Below are 19592 nucleotides of genomic sequence, written 5' to 3' on the forward strand. Positions count from 1 at the left end.
AAACGGCAGCTATCGCTAAAAATGCTGCCACCTTTCCATTGAAAATAGTTTGTCCATTGTCTATTCTTTATAATTATTATTCATTTTTTAATGTAGTTGTAATGTAGTCAACTAGGTTGACTTTACAGATGACCCCTGAACCATAAATCCCTCATCTTTCTATCCTAAGTTGATTAAAAGTCCCACTTAACCATCTCCTGTTCGACATTTTCCAACTTGGATTTGATCAAACTGTCAGACTACATGAACGTATGTACGTGATGGAGTAGTACAGTGAAGAGTAGAGTTACTACTGCTGTTTACTCTCGGTGAAACACTGTCATTAGTGTAGTGAGAAGAAATGAATACTGTGGTACTTTGTGGAGGAAGGAGCCATTCGTCTACATACCCGGCGGGGCGTCTGTAGACGTGGTGTTTACACACGTCACCATTTTTAATGTAGACGTCTTGTTGAATCTGTTGGAAGCGTTGCAGATGACAGTCTCGTTGTCTTGCAGCTGCAGGGAGACGAAGACTTTGGCGCCTGTGTAGCTGTGACTGCCGACAGTCAAGCTGAAGGACACACTGCTGAGATGGAGGACGCTGCACTCAAGGAAAACGGTGCAGGAGCTGTTAGACTCATGCCAGGTAGAGTTAAGCCATATGACTGGCTCCATAATGACCTCTGAAAGACATTAAACACAGAGACAGAGAGAGAGAGACAGAGAGAGAGAGATGGGTGGATGGATGGATGGATGGATGGATTAATGATGGATGGATGGTTGATAGATAGATAGATCGATGGATGGATGATGGGTGAGTGGATGGATGGTAGATAGAGTTGTAAATGGGTGAGACATGAGGACAGAAGGATGGATAGATAAAGAAAAAACACGGACAGATTGAGAGAAGGAGTGATAGACAGAAATATGAAGAGATAAAGACAGTATGTGTGTGCATGAGGCAGTCGTGTCACAGTACCGCCGGGTATTTTCTGGGATGGGAGACGACGATGTGAGAAGCAGCTTACCGTAGACTTGCAGAGTGATGACGGTCGAGGGTATTAGCACTCCATGTCTGTCTGAGCTAAACTCATAAGTCCCTGAGTCATCAAGGGTCAAACTTTTCAAGATTAAAGACAAATTTTCAAGGTTCATGTCTATTGTTCTTTCAAACTCTGGAACTTTGTGACTTCTGTTATCATACCACTCTATAATGGTCTGCTGTTTGAATCTCCATTCTGCATAGTTGACCCCTTCACTTGATGAGCATATGGGGAGCTCCACATTTTCTCCAACCTTTCTATGGATTGTATCGTTGCATTTATTGGCCTCCACATCTGGAAAAAAAAACAGAACAAGCTGAATCTTTTTGAAATTAGATTGGCAAGATTGTCATCTTTTGTATTTTTTTTTTTTTAATTTATTTCTGATTTTTCCCTTTTTTTTCTCCCAATTTAGTGGCCAATTGATCCCTATTTTAATTCAAACACCCACCCTCGTATTACATGCGTTCGCCAACTGCATCTCTCCGGCCGGCAGTCTCGAAGGAAAGTGCCTCCCCACTTTCGTGACAAGGCGAATCCAAGCCGAACCACTGTTTTTCCGACACACACAGAGACGCATTCACATGACGAACACAAGCCGACTCCGCCCCCCTCCCGAAGACAGCGTTGCCAATGATTGCTGCTTCATTGAGTCCGGCCATAGTCGGATCTGACGAGACCGGGGCGCGAACCCCAGTCCCCAGTGGGCAACTGCATCGACACCAAGCCGATGCTTAGACCGCTACGCCACCGCGGACCATCTTTTGTATTTAGATGCAATGTGGCTAATGATTGTTTCTGCTTGGAGAAAAAGAAGCAGACATCAAATGAGAGATGACAGAACTTAAAACTGTACTCAGTGAGAATGTATGTGGTATAAATCAACATTAAGAAATAGGATAATAGTTTGTGCTTTTGTCAAAAAAGTCCAAGAAGTCTAGGTCTCACACCTCTGGGCGCAAGTACTTCCGATGGCCTCACGGTCTCACCATCCCACTTCTGACACCAATGTAGGCGGGAATCGCCGCAGCCGGGACGCGAACCCACGTCTCCCACACCATGAGCGACTGCGCTATCCAGTCAACTAAAGGGTCCGACCCGTTAGCCAAGGGCTATCAAGTCTAGTCATCTGTGGTCGTTACACTATCCCCTCTTTCAGGAAGTGCGTCCCTGCGCTTCAACATATCCAGACTGTCCTCCACCAAAAAATTACCCCATAGGTCGTTTGTACAAGCAGCTTATTACGACCTATAGTTACATTTTAAAGTTAAGCAACCTCTAGCAGTTGTGTAAATAATGACAAGCTGGTGTCTCAGGTGTATTGTCATCATATGACCTTTGACCTTCATTACCAATCAAAATCTGACGAGCCAAGAGAGGAGGGAGTGGTCTACACCTTTCACTGAACATCTTAGCTCTGGTAAGTCCAGCAAGTTTATGTACCGGTACTGAATTGTATTTGGTTAAGTTTTTTTAAGTAATCGTGCTGATTGTCTGCAATAACGTTACATGTGTAACCAAGTTAATTCAGTTTGACGTTTTAGTTACAAATCGGTTGCGAATGCCACTGAAGGCATGTGATTTTACCTATCCATAAGGTGCTGGTGCTAGCACACATGCAAACATTCCAGCTAGCTAACAGTTAGTTCGTGCTCTAATTAATGCAACATTCCTGCATCTGAAATAACTGCATCTGCAAAACTGCACTGACTATATATTCTGCTACTACTACTTTAGGCTGCTCCCGTTAGTCGCCACAGCGTATCATCCGTTTCATCCATTTCCATTTCTTGACTGAATCTGCAAAAATGCGCTGACTACATATTCTATTGTTCTCAAATTATTTTTATCACCATTTACTGACCACTTGCCTTCATTAGCCTATCTTTGAGGTGTTGTAAAAAGGATGTCAACAAGTAGATAAAAACCCACAATGCACAGAGGTGAAAAGTATCTGTGGCATATCTCCTGCCGCCAGTAGGGGCACTAATACAGGAAACGTCCCTGTGGGTCGTATTAGAGGGTAGGAACAAACGACCTATGTGGTCGTATGGGTTGGAGGACTGACTTGTTGGCATATCAGCTCCCTCACGCCTCTGGGCACATGCGCTTCATATGGCCTCATGGTCTCACCATCCCACTTCTGACACCAATGTAGCAAATTCAGGGGGCAGCCAGGAACCGCAGCAGCCTGGACATGAACCCGGGTCTCCTGCTCCACGGGTGGTTGTGCTAACCAGTTGACTAAAGGGTCCGACTCCGAGGCGGGCAAGGGCTAGCGAGTCTAGTCATCCAAGGTTTGTTGCAATCCTTTGGACTATTTTGTGCTCGTCACTTAACCTGGAGCCCGCCTCCTTTGAAGCACATTGATAATATATTATTCATGGTCATCGTAAATGCTGTTAGTACATTATTCCACTGATGTATTCTAATCGAAACTGGATTCTATTCTCTATATTGTTATCTGCTATGCCTTTTACATTGCATTTTAAATCTGATTTGTATATTGTATTGTTTTGGTCCTGTACCTTTAATCATCTAGCTATTGGGACCCCCAGCCCCTATTAATAGGACTCAGGTGTGTGCCCTGCCCTCCTTATTGCAGGCTGAAGAAGGTATTTTACCAAAACGTTTCTTTCTTTTTGTTTCTCACCTTACACCTATTTGGGAGGCACTTGTGTTCGCACAGCATTCTTCTTTTGGCTTATTCCCTTATTTTCAGGGGTCACCACAGCGGATTTCATCATGTGAGGGCACAGCACCATTGTGGACCATTTAATACTTGAGAAGATTTTTGCATCCTCAGTGTTGAAATTCCTGTGGTTTGTTATCAGTGTGCGAGCATTTTTCTGTATCTCATAATATCAAACGTAACAGAACAATGCAACGTGCCACAGGAGCCCAATTGAGACACCAAGCTAATACAGTGACCCAGTGTACCAAGCTGTCAATTGTTCATTTAGTTCAGTGCTTCTCAATCAGGTCCTCAGGTACCTCCAGTACTGCTGGTTTTCTATTTTACCTGATAGTTCCTTACATTCATCTGTTGTCCAAGTTGTTCTAGTCAAAGCACTTGAAAAGAAACAAAAAGCCATTTCAATAATTTACCTGGACAATAAAGCAGTTGTAAACGTTAAAAGGAGTTATGTACATTACACACAGGTCAGACTGATTAAAAATTAGTATTAGATAGTAGTTAATATGGATTATAATGATTACTAAATTCAAATTTACGTGGGAATGTTTTAATTCATTGTGAACAGTAGTAGCATGATAGCCAGATAGGCTCCTTGTCATTCTGGGTGAACCTGCACTCCCCGACTCACCAACGCCTAGCGGTTTAGGCTACATTGCAGGTTTAGTGTAAGGCTATGGGCGATGATTGGCTAGTTTTGTTGTCCGATTTTTTTTGTTTGCAGCATCTAATCAGGGAATTTTCAGACCTGGAACAACGGGTGAACTATTAAAGCAGAAAAATCCTACTTCAGTGCTATGATACTCTCCTACTTATCATATGGACCTAAGTAGCAATGCCATACAACCCTTAAGCCTGTTCTGTCTATTTACAAGGTACGAGCCAGAAAAACCATCATGTACCAGCACTGCAAAATTCTCAATAAATATGACATAAACTGGGAGAGCCTCATGAAATACACATATGCATGTCTGATGTATAAGATTGTCAATTATAGGGCTCCTCTGTCACTTGATGAAATTATTAAGCAAGAAACCATAAAAATCAGGAATGCCCTAAAATGGATCTACTACATACTCACCCATACACCAATCTTGTTTTACAGTAGGGGACTCTAAATTCTGGAAAACCTGGTACTGATTTTCAAGACTAAGGGTGATATGCAGAGCTGTAGTAACTACAGAGGTATAAAGTTGGTCAGCCACAGCATGAAGATATGGGAACGAGTAATAGAAGCTAGGTTAAGAGGAGAGGTGATGATCAGCAGCAGCAGTATGGTTTCATGCCAGGAAAGAGCACCACAGATGTGATGTTTGCTTTGAGAATGTTGATGGAGAAGTATAGAGAAGGCCAGAAGGAGTCGCATTGTGTCTTTGTGGATGCAGAAAAAGAAATAGCAGTCTTTGTAGAGGACACTATAAAGGCTACATTGTCACATTTTAGTGGCCCAGCAAGAAAGGAGTTCTCCCACATCTGGGCTTTAAATGATGAAGAATACAGCCACCTGGTCACTTACAGGCCTTGTGGCCTGTGTAGAGCGCTTCGTGGGACTTCGAGCCAGCCTCGTACAATATTCTGAGAGCACTGCAAATGGAAGCGAGGGTCCTGTTCGCTATCAAGAAAGTTGCGGTACATTGGGTGACATGCTGCAGAATCCCAAATTAATTTTGTACTTACTGTTTCTTAACTCGATTTTGCCGCTGCTGGCTAGAATTAACGAGGCACTACAGATGGAGAACGTGAGTTTGTACTCTGCCTATAATAACATCCAGATCCAGAAATACATGCGTGTAATTCTGAACCCATTCCTGTTTAACAGAAATGATGACACCTCGTTAATTGATCCAAGAGACTTGAAAATTCCAAATGCAAGTTTCAACCAATTCATTGACAAATGCAAATGTGAACACCATCGCTCAGATTCAGAGATACTTAACTTCAACATTGCGTTTCTCAACTACGCAAAGAGGCTACAAAATGCCTTCCGGACAAGATTCCCAGAAAGAGAACTGGTCAAACAAATGCTCTTTCTTGAGCCCCTGAACCCCAAACCAGCAGAGAGCGATACGGCAAATATCACGCAGAGGTTCGCAAAACATGTCCGTTCCCAAACTGCAGTCATAGTACCTTGTCTTTTGCGAAGATGATGGCAAAAAGACATGATTCATGTCTGACTGATGCAACGGTGACACTGTCAAATTCTGGTGCCATCTGTTTGAGAACAGCGAGGAGTACAATGAACTGAGCAAACTTGCAATATCCCTGCTCACATTAAGCGCAGACACCTGCAGCTGTGAGTGAGGTTCCAGTCACATGAACGCTATTAAATCTCAAACACAAAACAGACCTGGAGCATGCCTCATTGATGCCTGTCTTAGGATTGCAACCTGCCCAGATACAACGGCTGACTTTCCAGTCTCCCAAGTTTTCATCATAACAAGGTCGGGCACTGTTTTTTAATGTTAGAAATACTATCATTTTAAAATCATGTAGCATATTGAAATATGTACTATGGCACATTGCGAGGTTTAACATGCAATTGTGTGTTTCTGGTAATATGTGACCACTTCAAATTTTGCGTGTCCATGGTAAAAATCGCATTTTGACCAAAAAGTCGATCACAAGCTGACACGGTGATGACCCCTGAGACACACCATGAAAAGTATGATTAACTACTACTACTTTCGGCTGCTCCCGTTAGGGGTCACCACAGCGGATCATCCGTTTCCATCTCTTCCTGTCCTCTGCATCTTCACACCAGCCACCTGCATGTCCTCCCTCACCGCATCCATAAACCTCCTCTTTGGCCTTCCTCTTTTCCTCTTCCCTGGCAGCTCCATATTCAGCATCCTTCTAATATACCCAGCATCTCTCCTCCACACATGTCCAAACCATCTCAATCCTGCCTCTCTTGCTTTGTCTCCAAACTGTCCAACTTGAGCGGTCCCTCTAATATAATCATTCCTAATCCTGTCCTCCTTTGTCACTCCCAATGAAAATCTTAGCATCTTCAATTCTGCCACCTCCAGCTCCCCCTCCTGTCTTTTCATCAGTACCACTGTCTCCAAACCATACAACATAGCTGGTCTCACTACCATCTTGTAAACCATCCCATTAACTCTTGCTGGTACGCTTCTGTCACAAATCACTCCTGACACTCTTCTCCACCCACTCCACCCTGCCTGCACTCTCTTCTTCACCTCTCTTCTGCACTCCCCGTTACTTTGGACAGTTGACCCCAAGTATTTAAACTCATCCGCCTTCGTCACCTCCACTCATTGCATCCTGACCATTCCACTGTCCTCCCTCTCATTCATGCATAGGTATTCCGTCTTGCTCCTACCGACTTTCATTCCTCTTCTCTCCAGTGCATACCTCCACCTCTCCAGGCTCTCCTCCACCTGCTCCCTACTCTCACTACAGATCACAATGTCATCCACAAACATCATAGTCCATGGAGACTCCTGCCTGATCTGTCCGTCAACCTGTCCATCACCACTGCAAACAAGAAAGGGCTCAGAGCCGATCCTTGATGTAATCCCACCTCCACCTTGAACCCATCTGTCATTCCAACCGCACACCTCACCATTGTCACACTTCCTTTGCACCAGTAATGAGAGACGATATCAATGAATCACACAACGCAGATGGAAACGTGCGGCAGCAGCCATTTAGTTAAAACCGGAAGAACAACCCGGACTGCAACGCAGGCAGACCGGAAGGGGGGCTTGGTAACTGTAGCAACCACAACCACTACTGGCGTCACCCCTTTTTTCCCAAAAGAAAGACCCCTCCCTTCACACAGTACAACAATACCACCACAGAACACCAGGCAACATCACAGCTCAGGCTATATAACTAGACTTGTAAGGTAAGACAAAACATTATCACCAGTACACACAAACAACTGGCCTAAAATTCAAAGTCCTCTAAATGCCGCGGCAAGCGCCGGCGACACTCCGAGCATCGAGGTGCAGCATCAGGTGCAAGAGCAGGCACACACTCGCCAGGGGAGCTCCCCCCAGGCTTGACCTCGATGGGAGGAACAGTCTCATCCCCCAGCCTCATATCGTTATTACAAGGCAGGCAAGGTGCAGGTGGGGGCTCGGCAATGGCTGGTGGTATGCCAGGGCAGTGCGGGGCAGGGTTGTCCCAGTCCTCATCAGACGCTAAATCGTCCGCGAGGGGTTCAGAGGCTGTAGAGGGACCTTCCACTGTGTAGCAGTCACCCAGCCTGACCCTGTAGGAGGTGCGACAGAGTTGAGACCCCGTGAACATCTGGATATTGCACCATGAACCATCCACGCTCATGACGAGGTACCTGTCACGGGCCTTTGACTTATTCCGATCACCATACCGGTACACCAGTTCACCAGGTCGAATGGCGGGAGGTACGGCCACACGACCAGAGGGCACCTTTGACTTCATGCTGTACAGATGGTTGGTGACACGCTCCAAGTGTTGTTTCAAGATGAGGTCCCTGGTCGACCACAGGCAACTGCCTATGGGAGAACTGGTAACGCTGAAGCAGCATTCCACGGGCAGACAATCCACGCGACCTAACATGACTGTTCAGGTTGGCCGTAGCGACAGAGGGTAACGGGAGTAACAGCCCTATAGTTAGGCTCGAGATGAAGAATCTCCCCCTGAATCTCTTGAACAGCCTTCTCCGCCACTGGGTTCTTATTGACATTCTTGGCGTTGCCCACCTCAACAACTAGTTTGTGCATAGCGAGGGCCCCATCCCCTGCCAATGCAGCAAAACCAGGGGCAGGGTCAGTCCTGATCACAGCAAAGGGGCCGTTGAGAGGGCACAGACCCATACACAAGCGGGTTAAAGCGTCCCTGAGAGTGTCTCTGCGCTCGTCGTCGATGAGACAAGACAGCGTGAAAGACGTGACACACTCCCGGACAATCAGAATGAACTGGCGGTCCCGCCTGAACACATCAGCCGCGAAAGAAGACCCGACGACTTCCGGAGGGTCACTTGTAGACTGGTCAGATACGAACGCAGGGGCTTTCTTCAGAGCTGCACACTGGTGGCAGCCGCTGGAGACATGTTGCACAGCAGAGTCCATATCCAACGTGTAGAAGTAGCATTGCACACCTGTCTTCAACTGGGTGCGGGTGGGGTGATCGAGCTTGATATGGAGAGAGGTCAGTAGGCCATCGAGGACAGACCGAGGCACAACGATGCAGTCCGTTGAGGCTGCGAGGGGTGTGTGCCGGTGAACAGCTAGGAGGCCATCCTTAGCCACTGTGGTGACGTTCAGGTAACGTTTCACATCACGAATGTTAGTCAGCTTCTTGGATGGAGGCGTACCCTGACGGAGGTGAGCGCGGGTCCGTCTAAGGTCAGAGCATCCTGCCTGTATGGCAAGCCAGGCCGACCTGTTGGTGAAGGGCAGAGGTAGGACAGGTCCCATGTTCACCCTGGCCTGTAACGGACCCACAGCGTTGTTATATCCTTCAAAGTGGGGATCAAACACTACATCAAACTCTCTATGCAGGGCGCGGAACTCAACTCTGATGTCAGCAGGCATGATGTTATCTGGGTCCAGAGCGACAAGGTCAGAGGACAAGGCTGACATGGTCGTCGGGGCCAGTTTGGGGGGATCAGCTGGCACGGCGGCGTCACTGAGTGACGGGACATATGTAGCGCGGACATGGCATAGGTGGTGGCTTTTCTGGACCAGCCGCAATTCGCCAGTGAGATTTGGAACACGGATCTTCCCGGTCACACCCTGTAGCAAAGTTGGGGCAGGCCACTGCTGTGTGTCAGACTGGTCACATGAGACATCGACGTGTGGTTCAACAGCCAGCTCACTGTCCACATTGCACAGCTCAGGAGGCAGCTCGAGCTCGATGTACTCCCCTGGCCACACAGTAGATTTATCCGGAGCGCGGAGCACGTGCGCGCCGTACGGCATGCCTGTCCATCGGTGTTTGGAGGGTGCCGTAGCGGTCTATATCCTCGCCCAAGCAGATGTAGTGTTTGGCTGGTCTGACGGAGACGTCGTTCTTTTCCATAAAGGGAATTCCAGCCAGGATGTCAGAGCTGAGATTCTCCACGACGAGGCCCTCAAAATAGAGGTCATGGCCATCTCTCTGGAAGTGTGTCCGTGTCTCTCCCAATACTTTCAAAAGGTACGAGCCAGCTGCTTGGAATGCGGACTGGGTACTTCCTGTGACGGTGACGCCCAGCCTGGTCGCGCATGAGGCCCTCATCATGTTGCCTGTTGCCCCACTATCAACGGTGAGACACACAGGGCAGTGTTCATGGAAGGCATCGAGGTAAGAGACTGTTTGACACGTTTCACACTACTAGATGGCGCTGGCTCACCACTAACGCACTCCTCTACCTCATCATCAGTCTCGACCTGCTCTCCCAAAACCTGACGCGACTTTGCCATGTACATTTTATCCTGGGGGGGGGGGCAGAAAGGAACATTTGCTGAGGAAGTGATTATCAGGCCTGCCGGCACATTTACAAAGGGGACATGACCTCCTTGTCCGGACAGGGATAGATTGCTTTGACTTGGGGAGTTCAGACACAGCCCCGGTGCACTGAAAGCCCTAATGTAGAAGAATAGCTTGCCATATGCCGTCAATAGATGTGGAGTGCCTGACTATGCTGTGACGAGAGATTACAGAACAATAATTGGCTAGCTGTCCCAACATTAGCTCTAACATGGCTACCTTCTGTTCTTTATTGCGACGTCGGGACAGGGGGACGTTTTAGACTTCTTCTCCCACTCCACGCCATCGAGCAGGAAGGGGGCAAACCCGGCGTCGAGCGACAGTATATAAAGCAGGTTCTGACGCCAGTTCTCAACAGAATTCACCGTCTCGGTCTTTGTTAAACACCACTGCTTCGGTGCTCCGTGTGTCGCCATGCTGCCCACTTAGCTAGCACAACTGTGTCTGAGCTAGCTCAGCTGCGTCTGGTGGTAGACGTAACTACCCTGTGATTCCCCTGGAAGGGCTACTGCGATTAGTTCGGTAAATATCAGTCCTTGGGACGTAAGTCTGGTAAGCGCTGCCACCACGCCAGTAATGAGAGACGATATCAATGAATCACACAACGCAGATGGTAACGTGCGGCAGTGGCCATTTAGTTGAAACAGGAAGAACAACCCGGACTGCAACGCAGGCAGACAGGAAGGGGGGCTTGGTAACTATAGCAACCACAACCACTACTGGCGTTGTACATATCCTGCACCAGTCCTACGTACTTCTCTGCAACTCCCGACTTCCTCATACAATACCACACCTCCTCTCTCGGCACCCTGTTGTGTGCTTTCTCTAAATCTACAAAGACACAATGTAACTCCTTCTGGCTTTCTCTAATAAATGAAAAGTATGATTATATGTAAAAAAAAAAAAACGAAAGAAAATGGAGAATAACAACACTGAAAAACCCACACATACATTTCCACAGAGTCAGCAAAGACGTCTGGGGAACCAACTGTTGAAATGAGACGCAGCCATTTAATGAACAACTGCATTGCACAACTGCTCTTACATGCAGTCTGCATCTTCAACATGTTTAACAAGGATGATGTACAATATGAGACACCTGGATCATTGATGTCTGTGATACAGATTGGACTGAATGGCTGATATGAGGACGTACCGTGGAGGAGCAGCAGGATGAGGCTGTATCTGAAGAACCAGAGCAGACAGGAGACGATACCACCAGCCATTTCTGTGGAGCACCGAGCAACTTCTGTTTCCTCTTCTGGTGAACTACCTGACTCATAGCACATACCCCCTGACAGAGAGAGAGAGAGGGAATTTAATTTTAAAACCAGTCTATTTAACATACTTTTTAAACAAGTTTAACAAGAAAAAATTTAACGAAATTATTTAACAAAAGACATCTTTTTAACAATATGAATAAAGAAAAAAAAAGGTGAGAGAGAGAGAGAGAGAGCGACAGACAGAGAGAGAGAAAATTTGAATTTACAACAACTATTTAACAAGAAAACTAACTTTAACAACAAATAATATCAGACATAGTCACTACTTTAAACAGTTTCTTCATTGTCAATCAAACGTGGCATCACCATTGATAGCGAGGTCATTATGTTAACAAACATGGAGCTGTATGTATTTCAGGAGAGGTGAGGTTGGTGGTCATACTCATGTAGTACATCACATTTTCACACAGTCTTGGGAGTTAGGCTATGACAAGGGCCCATTTAACACACATGTATCTGTTTTTAGTTGTAATTTTGCAGTATGCTTTCCATAATATATCATTCTTTTACTTTCACTTTCACCCTCCAATGTTGTATTTTTGGAGGGTTTGTATTTTTCCAGTTAATACTAATTTTTTTGCAATTAGCAGTCGTACCCCAAGAAGATATTTTTGGTTTCTTACAAGGTCATCTGGAACAACACCTAAAATATAGCAAGCTGGATTTTGTGGGAAATCAAATCCCATAATATTTTGAATTTCCCTCTGGGCATCTTCGCAGTATTTAGATAGTTTAGGGCAGTCCCAAAAAATGTGTGTGTGGTCTCCAATAAATCCACACTCCCTCCAGCACAAGTTTGATGCCCCACCATATCTTGCTATAACAAGGGGAGTTTTGAAAAACCTAATTTTGACCTTCCAGTCGAACTCTTTCCATATTGGACTATTTGTTAGTGTCCATCGCTACATGAATTTTCCCAGGTTTCATCCTCAATATATTTTTGTATTCTCTTAGCCAATATAGCACGAAGGATTTTTTTTGGTCATTGCATAAGAGGCTTATACTAGGTCTGTATCCTTCACACTAGGTGGGATCCTTTCCCTCTTTGTGGATGACTGAAATTATGGCTTCTGTACAGGACCTTGGTGGCTTTCCTTCCGACAGTGATTAGTTATATAACCTGACTAGAAAGGACGCCAACTCCTCCAGAAAACATTTTATAAAATTCACCTGGCAAACCGTCAGCCCCCGGTGATTTGTTGTTTTTTAATTTTCTAATAATGGCTGATATTTTCTCTTCTTGAATAGGATTAACAATTTGTGTGGCCTCCTCCTGGGACAGTGAAGGAAGTTTTACTCTAGAAAAAAAAGTTGTCGTTTTTTCTTTTTTCGAAGAATCGTCAGATGAATCATATAACTCTTGGTAGAAGGATGCAAATGCATCTGCTATATCTTTTGGGCGAGAGGCTACTTTTTTGATTTTAGATGTGTGATTTTTGAGACTACTCGATTTGCCTGTCCTTTGCATAGCGGGAAGGTTAGGAGACGGCTCACCCTATTTCCCCTTTCATAATAGTTTTGGTTTGAGAATTTGAGGGCACGTTCAGCTTTATGCGTTAATAATTCGTCCAGCTCTTGTTTTGTCTGTTTTAATTCCTTGAAAATATCTTTATCTCCCCCACACTTATGTTTTGTTTCCAGTTCTTTTATTTTGTTCTCCAGCTCTAACTGAATTAATCCACGCTCTTTTAATCCTAGTTGATATTTCAGTAAGCTTCTGTCTTATTACTGCTTTCATACCCTCCCAAACCATGTCTGGTGATACTTCTCCGTTATTGTTCGGATCAAAGTATTCATTTATACTTTTTCTTGTACCACTGCATTGTCTGTCAATAGTGAGATGTTCAATCACCAATATTTGAAATAGTTATCTTTTGTCAACTTGAGCATGGTCACTTAGTGTTATTGATTTGATGCTGCAGTTTGTTACTTTATGTGTATGCTGTCTGGATGTACAAAAATAGTCAATACGTGAGTAACTTCCATGTACATTAGAAAAGAAACTAAAGTCCTTGCCTTTGGGGTATTTATGCCTTCATATACCTGTTAAACCTAATTCAGCTAGCATTCCATTTAGCATTTTTGTTTTTCTTGATTGAGGTCCTAGGTCTGCTGGGTTCTTATCTTGTTTTCCATCCATTACTGCATTAAAGTCCCCTCCTAAAATTATCATCCCCTTTGCATTGCTAGCAATTAAGTTTGCAATGCTACTGTAAAAAGAAAGTTCATCTTCATTTGGTGCATATATATATATATATATATATATATATATTTGTAATGGATACATATAAGCCGTCTATTGTGCCAATGATCATGATATGTCTTCCCATTTTATCTTGAATTATTTTTTCTAGAGAAAAGCAAATGTTCTTATGCAGTAGGATGGTGACTCCTCTTTTTTCTTTTTTCTTTTGCCATGAGAGGCACTGAACACCTTCTCCACTCCTTCCCTTCTTAGTGTTGCATGCCCCTTTTCCTCTAAATGTGTTTCTTGTAGTAATGCTACTGAACGGTTAAGTTTTTTCAGTTGGTCCAGTATTTTTTTCCTCTTTAATGGGTGGTTTAAGCTGCGAATATTATAGCGTATTAACCTCAGATTTTGCATTTAAATTACTGTTAACCTTTTTTTATTATTTATAATATAGTTTTGATACCCCTCTATATAGGATTGTTGTATTCTTAAACTGTGTAAACATCCTCAACCCTGAAAAACATAAATGAAAAAATAAACACAATAACCTCAGCAGACTTCCAACCAAAAAGGTAAACCCCAGCTGGGCTCTGGAACCTCAAGCTCCCAGAAAGAAATGAGGGTGGAGAGCTGTGACTATCTCTCCAGGGGTAAGCACAATAAAAGTGTAGAGTGCAACCTGAATAGAACTGAACAGGTTGCAAGTGTTCCTTTATAAGGAGTTTTCTTTGTAGGCTACATCACTGCTGCCCGGAATAACCACGTAATTCTTAAAATGATATTTCCTTCAGAACAAAACAAAACTAGCCAGTGCAAAGTACCAAACAAAACGATCAAGGAGTACTTATTTTTCATTTAAAGTAATAGCTGTTATATTGACATATCAAACAAGTTGATAATTTTCTTTAAAGTAATCCTTCTATTAATCCTTCTATTAACTACATAACTCATGAACATATAATGACAATCAACAGGTGGGAAATTAATAGAAGGATTACTTTTAAAGAAAATTTACCAACCTGTTTGATCTGTAAATATAATAGTTATTACTTTAAATGAAAAAGGAGTCATGTAGTAAGATGCGGACATCAGCTTCAGACATTTGTCCTCGTCCAGCTCCCCTCCCGGCCACAGGCCACTGGTCCTGCAATATTTTTCTCTCCAGCATCTCTCTGCTAACCACCTTAACAGGAATCCCCAGCTTTTCCAGTGTGGGTACTACCTTGGCAAGTGTTTGGAAAGTTTTTGTCCCATTGTCCATAGAGCTATTGAGTCTAGCAGGGTATGGAGACCTGGCTTTGATGTTAATTTCTCAGTTGTTTGATCACCTGTTGTACCTCTTCACGTTTCTTCTGGACTTCCAGGGAGTAGTCCTGGTCGAAAAACACTCTGTCCCCTTGGTACGTGATTTGTTTCTGTTTCCAGGCCCGCTGCCTGCTCTCGACTATGGTGACTTACTGTACATGAAGGCATCGGCCCATTGTCTCCATATGTTAGACACTGTGTATCATGGAGCATTAGGGTTTGTTACAAACTGTAGCGCTCTCACTCATCACTGTGTCCTTTACCCCTAAGTCAATTGGCCTGCTCTACCAACACGGCGACTTAGTCACTGGTATGTTTTTATCTGTAAGGCCATTCTGGGTACCCTCCCCTGTTATTTATCTATCTTTCTGTCCATAAAACATGGCACTTATGGATTACGGTCTCAGGACACCTTGCAAATGACTGTTCCTAAAGTTCGGACTGAGCTGGGCAAGAAGGCCTTTATTTTTTTCTGCGCCATCTGCCTGGAATAGCCTGCAGAATAGACTTAAACTCCAGGGCTTGGTTACTCAATCAGAATTTAAATTAATGGTTAAGTCCATAGAATCTGAGTCGATTGGAAATTGTAACTGTTTCCGTTGATAACAGGTTTGTATCTTTTCCCTTCATTTTTATGCTGTTTTGCACTTTGAGCTATTCTGTCGTCTTCATGCGAGTGTGTGCTGAAACTGGTGTACTGCTGCCATTCTTGGCCAGCTCTCTCTTGTAAAAGAGATTTTAATCTCAATGGGACTAACCTGGTTAAATAAAGGCAAAGAAGAAGAGAGAAGAATTCCTTAGTGCTATAGTCTATGAATTTCACGATCACCGATCTCGGAGGTGCTTGGGTCGATATTGGTTTATCAGTCAGAGAGCTGTGCGCGCTCTCCAAACGGGTATCTATCTTGCGGTAGTTGTAGTGACTTATGCATCAGTTCTGTGGCGTGGCCCAGCATATCACTGTTCTCCTTGCCCTCCGTCACACCGTAAAGTCGCACGTTATGTCTCCTTGCTGGGTTCTCCAGGTCAGGGCATTTTGCCGTTAGAGTAGCTTCCTTGTGTAAGAGGTAGCATGTAGCTTTCCCGTGGCAAGCGCCCTGTTCTTCTGCTGAACTGATACTTTCCTCCGTCTCCTTTATTCTTCCTTCCAGTACTTCGGTTCGACCTGGGATACCCTTAATCGTTTCTTCAAGTCTTCTCAATCTTTGTTCAGTGTCTCCCGCTGCTCCTTTATGTTCTTTCCTAAGTTTGCCAATCTCCACGAGAATGATATGATCTTCTCCCTCGGACTCCGTGTCTCTGTCTGGTTTTTCTCCCGGGGAACGTTCTCGAGTTGACTCAATCGTGTGTTTGTCTTTGGCATCGTTATGCTTCTTTCGCCCCATATTTACCTGGATTTTTTAATTTGGTTTGTATGTCTATTACTTTCTAGATATTGTTGTTTTTTGGCTAGTTTTTAAGTGATTTTCCGAGTGTGCAGTGTAACTATGCTGTTGCTTCCGTCACTGCGTCACCGGAAGTCCAATCTGGTTTTTATACTGCACCTGTATATTGTAGCGAATTCGGGGGGCAGTCCGGGAGACCGTCGTCACAGCCGGGACACGAACCCGTGTCTCCCACTCCGCAAGGGACAACGTTAACCAGTCGACTAAAGGGTCCGACCCTTTAGCCAAGGGCCGACGTGTCTACTTATCCATGCACGTTACAATATGTTCTGATTCCTTGTATCTGTCTATGTATAAGTACATGTTCGGTATATGGCAGCAATGTTCGTTTTGGAAAGCAGTGGCTTTCTCCTTGCAACCCTGCCATGCACACCATTGTTATTCAGTGTTCCCCTTGTAAGGTGGGCACTTGATAGGTATACAATAAACTGCAAGTGCTGGTTTAAGGTACTTTTCAAAGAGGAGTAGAGGAATGAAAACATCAAAACACCTATTACGTTTAACTCAAACGGCCAGCATTTGCTTTACTGTAACATTAAACAGAAAATAGAAAATGAAAAAAAGCCTTTCAGAGCTCTGAAGAAATAGCCCCTCAAGAAATAAAAGTAAACAATGTTCATCTACCCGGGTAGTGTGTTTTTGTATGAAGTGTGGTGAGAAGTGTGGTCAGAGTTTATCTGCCCGATGAAATGAAGACACGTGGAGTAGAACACTTCCGGTTGCTGGCCGGATGTTCCTCTTCACGCTCTCTGCTCGTCAGCCGCGGGTCCATTGGCGATTTGTCCAATGGACTGTCCCAAATCATCTGAAGAAGAAAAAACAACCGGAGAAAAGAGTACAATTCTGGGAAATCCCCGTCAGGATTTCAACCCCGTTCTGTTTGTTCCTTACTTAGAGGTGGATTCTGTGGAGAAAACCCTCTAACTATTTCTTTAATTCCGTTGTTTTCTTTGAGCTCGCGTTTCAACTTCAGCCCACTACTCCCTGCCGTTTTCCGACTTCGCTCTTCCTCTCCCTGAGAAACATTGCAGTAGGTTTCTCTACCTGCAGCGCCACTACTGCTCTGCTGGGCTAAAATAATATGCAGGTGAAACATGTAATTGAAATATACCTAGATATGGGAAATTAAGACTGTAAATAACCTAACCCTGCTTGTAGGTTATTTTTGAGTGGGGTACATCCTGATGGTGGACTCATGAACATTAGCCAATGTGAGAGAGGCCTTTAGTTGCTTAGAAGTTACCCTGGGTTCCTTTGTGAGCTGGCCGACTATTACACGCCTTGCTCTTGGAGTGATCTTTGATTGTCGACCATTCCTGGGGAGGGTAACAATGGTCTTGAATTTCCTCAATTTGTACACAATCTGTCTGACTGTGGATTGGTGGAGTCCATACTCTGTAGAAATGGTTTTGTAACCTTTTCTAGCCTGATGATCATCAACAACGCTTTTTCTGAGGTCCTCAGAAATCTCCTTTGTTCTTGCCATGATGCACTTGCACAAATATCTGTTGTGAAGACCAGACTTTGATAGATCCCTGTTCTTTGAATAAAACAGGGCGCCCACTCACACCTGATTGTCATCCCATTGATTGAAAACACCTGACTCTAATTTCACCTTCAAATTAACTGCTAATCCTAGATGTTCACATACTTTTGCCACTCACAGATATTTAATATTGGATCATTTTCCTCAATAAATAAATGGCCAAGTATAACATTTTTGTCTCATGTGTTTAATCGAAAGTGTTTTTAGAATTTTTTTTGATGTCCATCACTTCGAGTCTATTTTGTCCCGTTTTACTGAAGTGCAACTTGCACAGACAGCTGTTTAAATCACACAAATATCCAGCTGTATGTGTTCTGAACTTATCAACCGTATCTACGTTGACTGATCAAGGCCCCGGTCTGTCTGTCGGTCTGTCTGTCTGTCGGTTTGTCTGTGAGCTTGTCTGTTTCATTACAGGCAAAGTCCCCTCACGCGCCACGGTGGACGTGGAAATACAGTCAATCAATACATACAAATACTGCTGATTTCTTCCCATGGAGCCGACATGAGAAGTGTTTTGGTTCAGTAAACGAGTCAGTCAGCCTGGTGAAAGCAGGTCAGCCTGGTGAAGGCAGGTCGGTCAGCCTGGTGAAGGCAGGTCGGTCAGCCTGGTGAAGGCAGGTCGGTCAGCCTGGTGAAGGCAGGTCGGTCAGCCTTGTGAAGGCAGGTCAGCCTGGTGAAGGCATGTCGGTCAGCCTGGTGAAGGCAGGTCGGTCAGCCTTGTGAAGGCAGGTCAGCCTGGTGAAGGCATGTCGGTCAGCCTGGTGAAGGCAGGTCGGCCTGGTGAAGGCAGGTCGGTCAGTCTGGTGAAGGCAGGTCAGCCTGGTGAAGGCATGTCGGTCAGCCTGGTGAAGGCAGGTCGGTCAGCCTGGTGAAGGCAGGTTGACGATCCGCTGCAGAGCTTTCTGGTCTACTGAGGTGCAGTTGCCGTACCACACTGAGATGCAGATGGTCAGGATGCTCTCTATGGTGCAGTGGTAGAAGTTGGTGAGAATTTTGGGGGGTAGTTGGGCGCTCCTCAGCCTCCTCAGGAAATGCAGGCATTGTTGGGCCTTTTTCACAAGGGCCTGGTTGTTCGATGTCCAGGAGAGGTCCTCGCTGATGTGGACTCCAAGGAATTTAAAGCTGGAAACACGCTCCACTTCCACTCCATTGATGTGTATGGGGAAGTGGCTGCAGCTTCTAGACCTCCTGAAGTCCACAATCAGCTCCTTCGTCTTCTGCACATTGAGGACAAGATTGTTGGTAGTACACCATGATGTGTGGTGCTCAATCTCATCCCTGTAGGCCGTCTGCTCATTGTTGGTGATACGGCCGATGACTGTGGTGTCATCTGCAAACTTAACTATAACATTTGAAGGGTGAGTTGGCAGGCAGTCGTGGGTAAAGAGGGAGAAAAGGAGGGGGCTCAGAACACAGCCTTGAGGGGCACCTGTGCTGAGGGTCAGGGTGGAGGAGGTGTGGTCACCTAACCTAACAAACTGAGGTCTGTTGGTCAGGAAGTCCAGGATCCAGTTATGGAGGGAGGGGTTGAGGCCAAGGGAGAGGAGTTTGGTGGTTAGTTTGGCGGGGATGATAGTGTTGAAGGCAGAGCTGTAATCTATAAACAGCATCCAGATGTAT

The 19592-nt window shown here is 45.0% G+C and overlaps 1 protein-coding gene across 1 annotated transcript; it reads right to left on the reverse strand.

Annotated features, from left to right (window-relative positions):
* Nucleotides 1-380: 380 nt before the first annotated feature.
* Nucleotides 381-11434, reverse strand: LOC130130952 (uncharacterized). The gene is made up of 3 exons (XM_056300816.1): nucleotides 11356-11434; nucleotides 1010-1318; nucleotides 381-664 (listed from the first exon to the last, which is right to left on the reverse strand). Exons 1-3 carry the CDS (start codon nucleotides 11423-11425, stop codon nucleotides 381-383), a joined length of 663 nt encoding a protein of 220 aa, XP_056156791.1. The 5' UTR covers nucleotides 11426-11434.
* Nucleotides 11435-19592: the final 8158 nt, after the last annotated feature.

Source organism: Lampris incognitus, chromosome 20 (genome assembly GCF_029633865.1).
Source record: "Lampris incognitus isolate fLamInc1 chromosome 20, fLamInc1.hap2, whole genome shotgun sequence".
Taxonomy (NCBI): domain Eukaryota; kingdom Metazoa; phylum Chordata; class Actinopteri; order Lampriformes; family Lampridae; genus Lampris; species Lampris incognitus.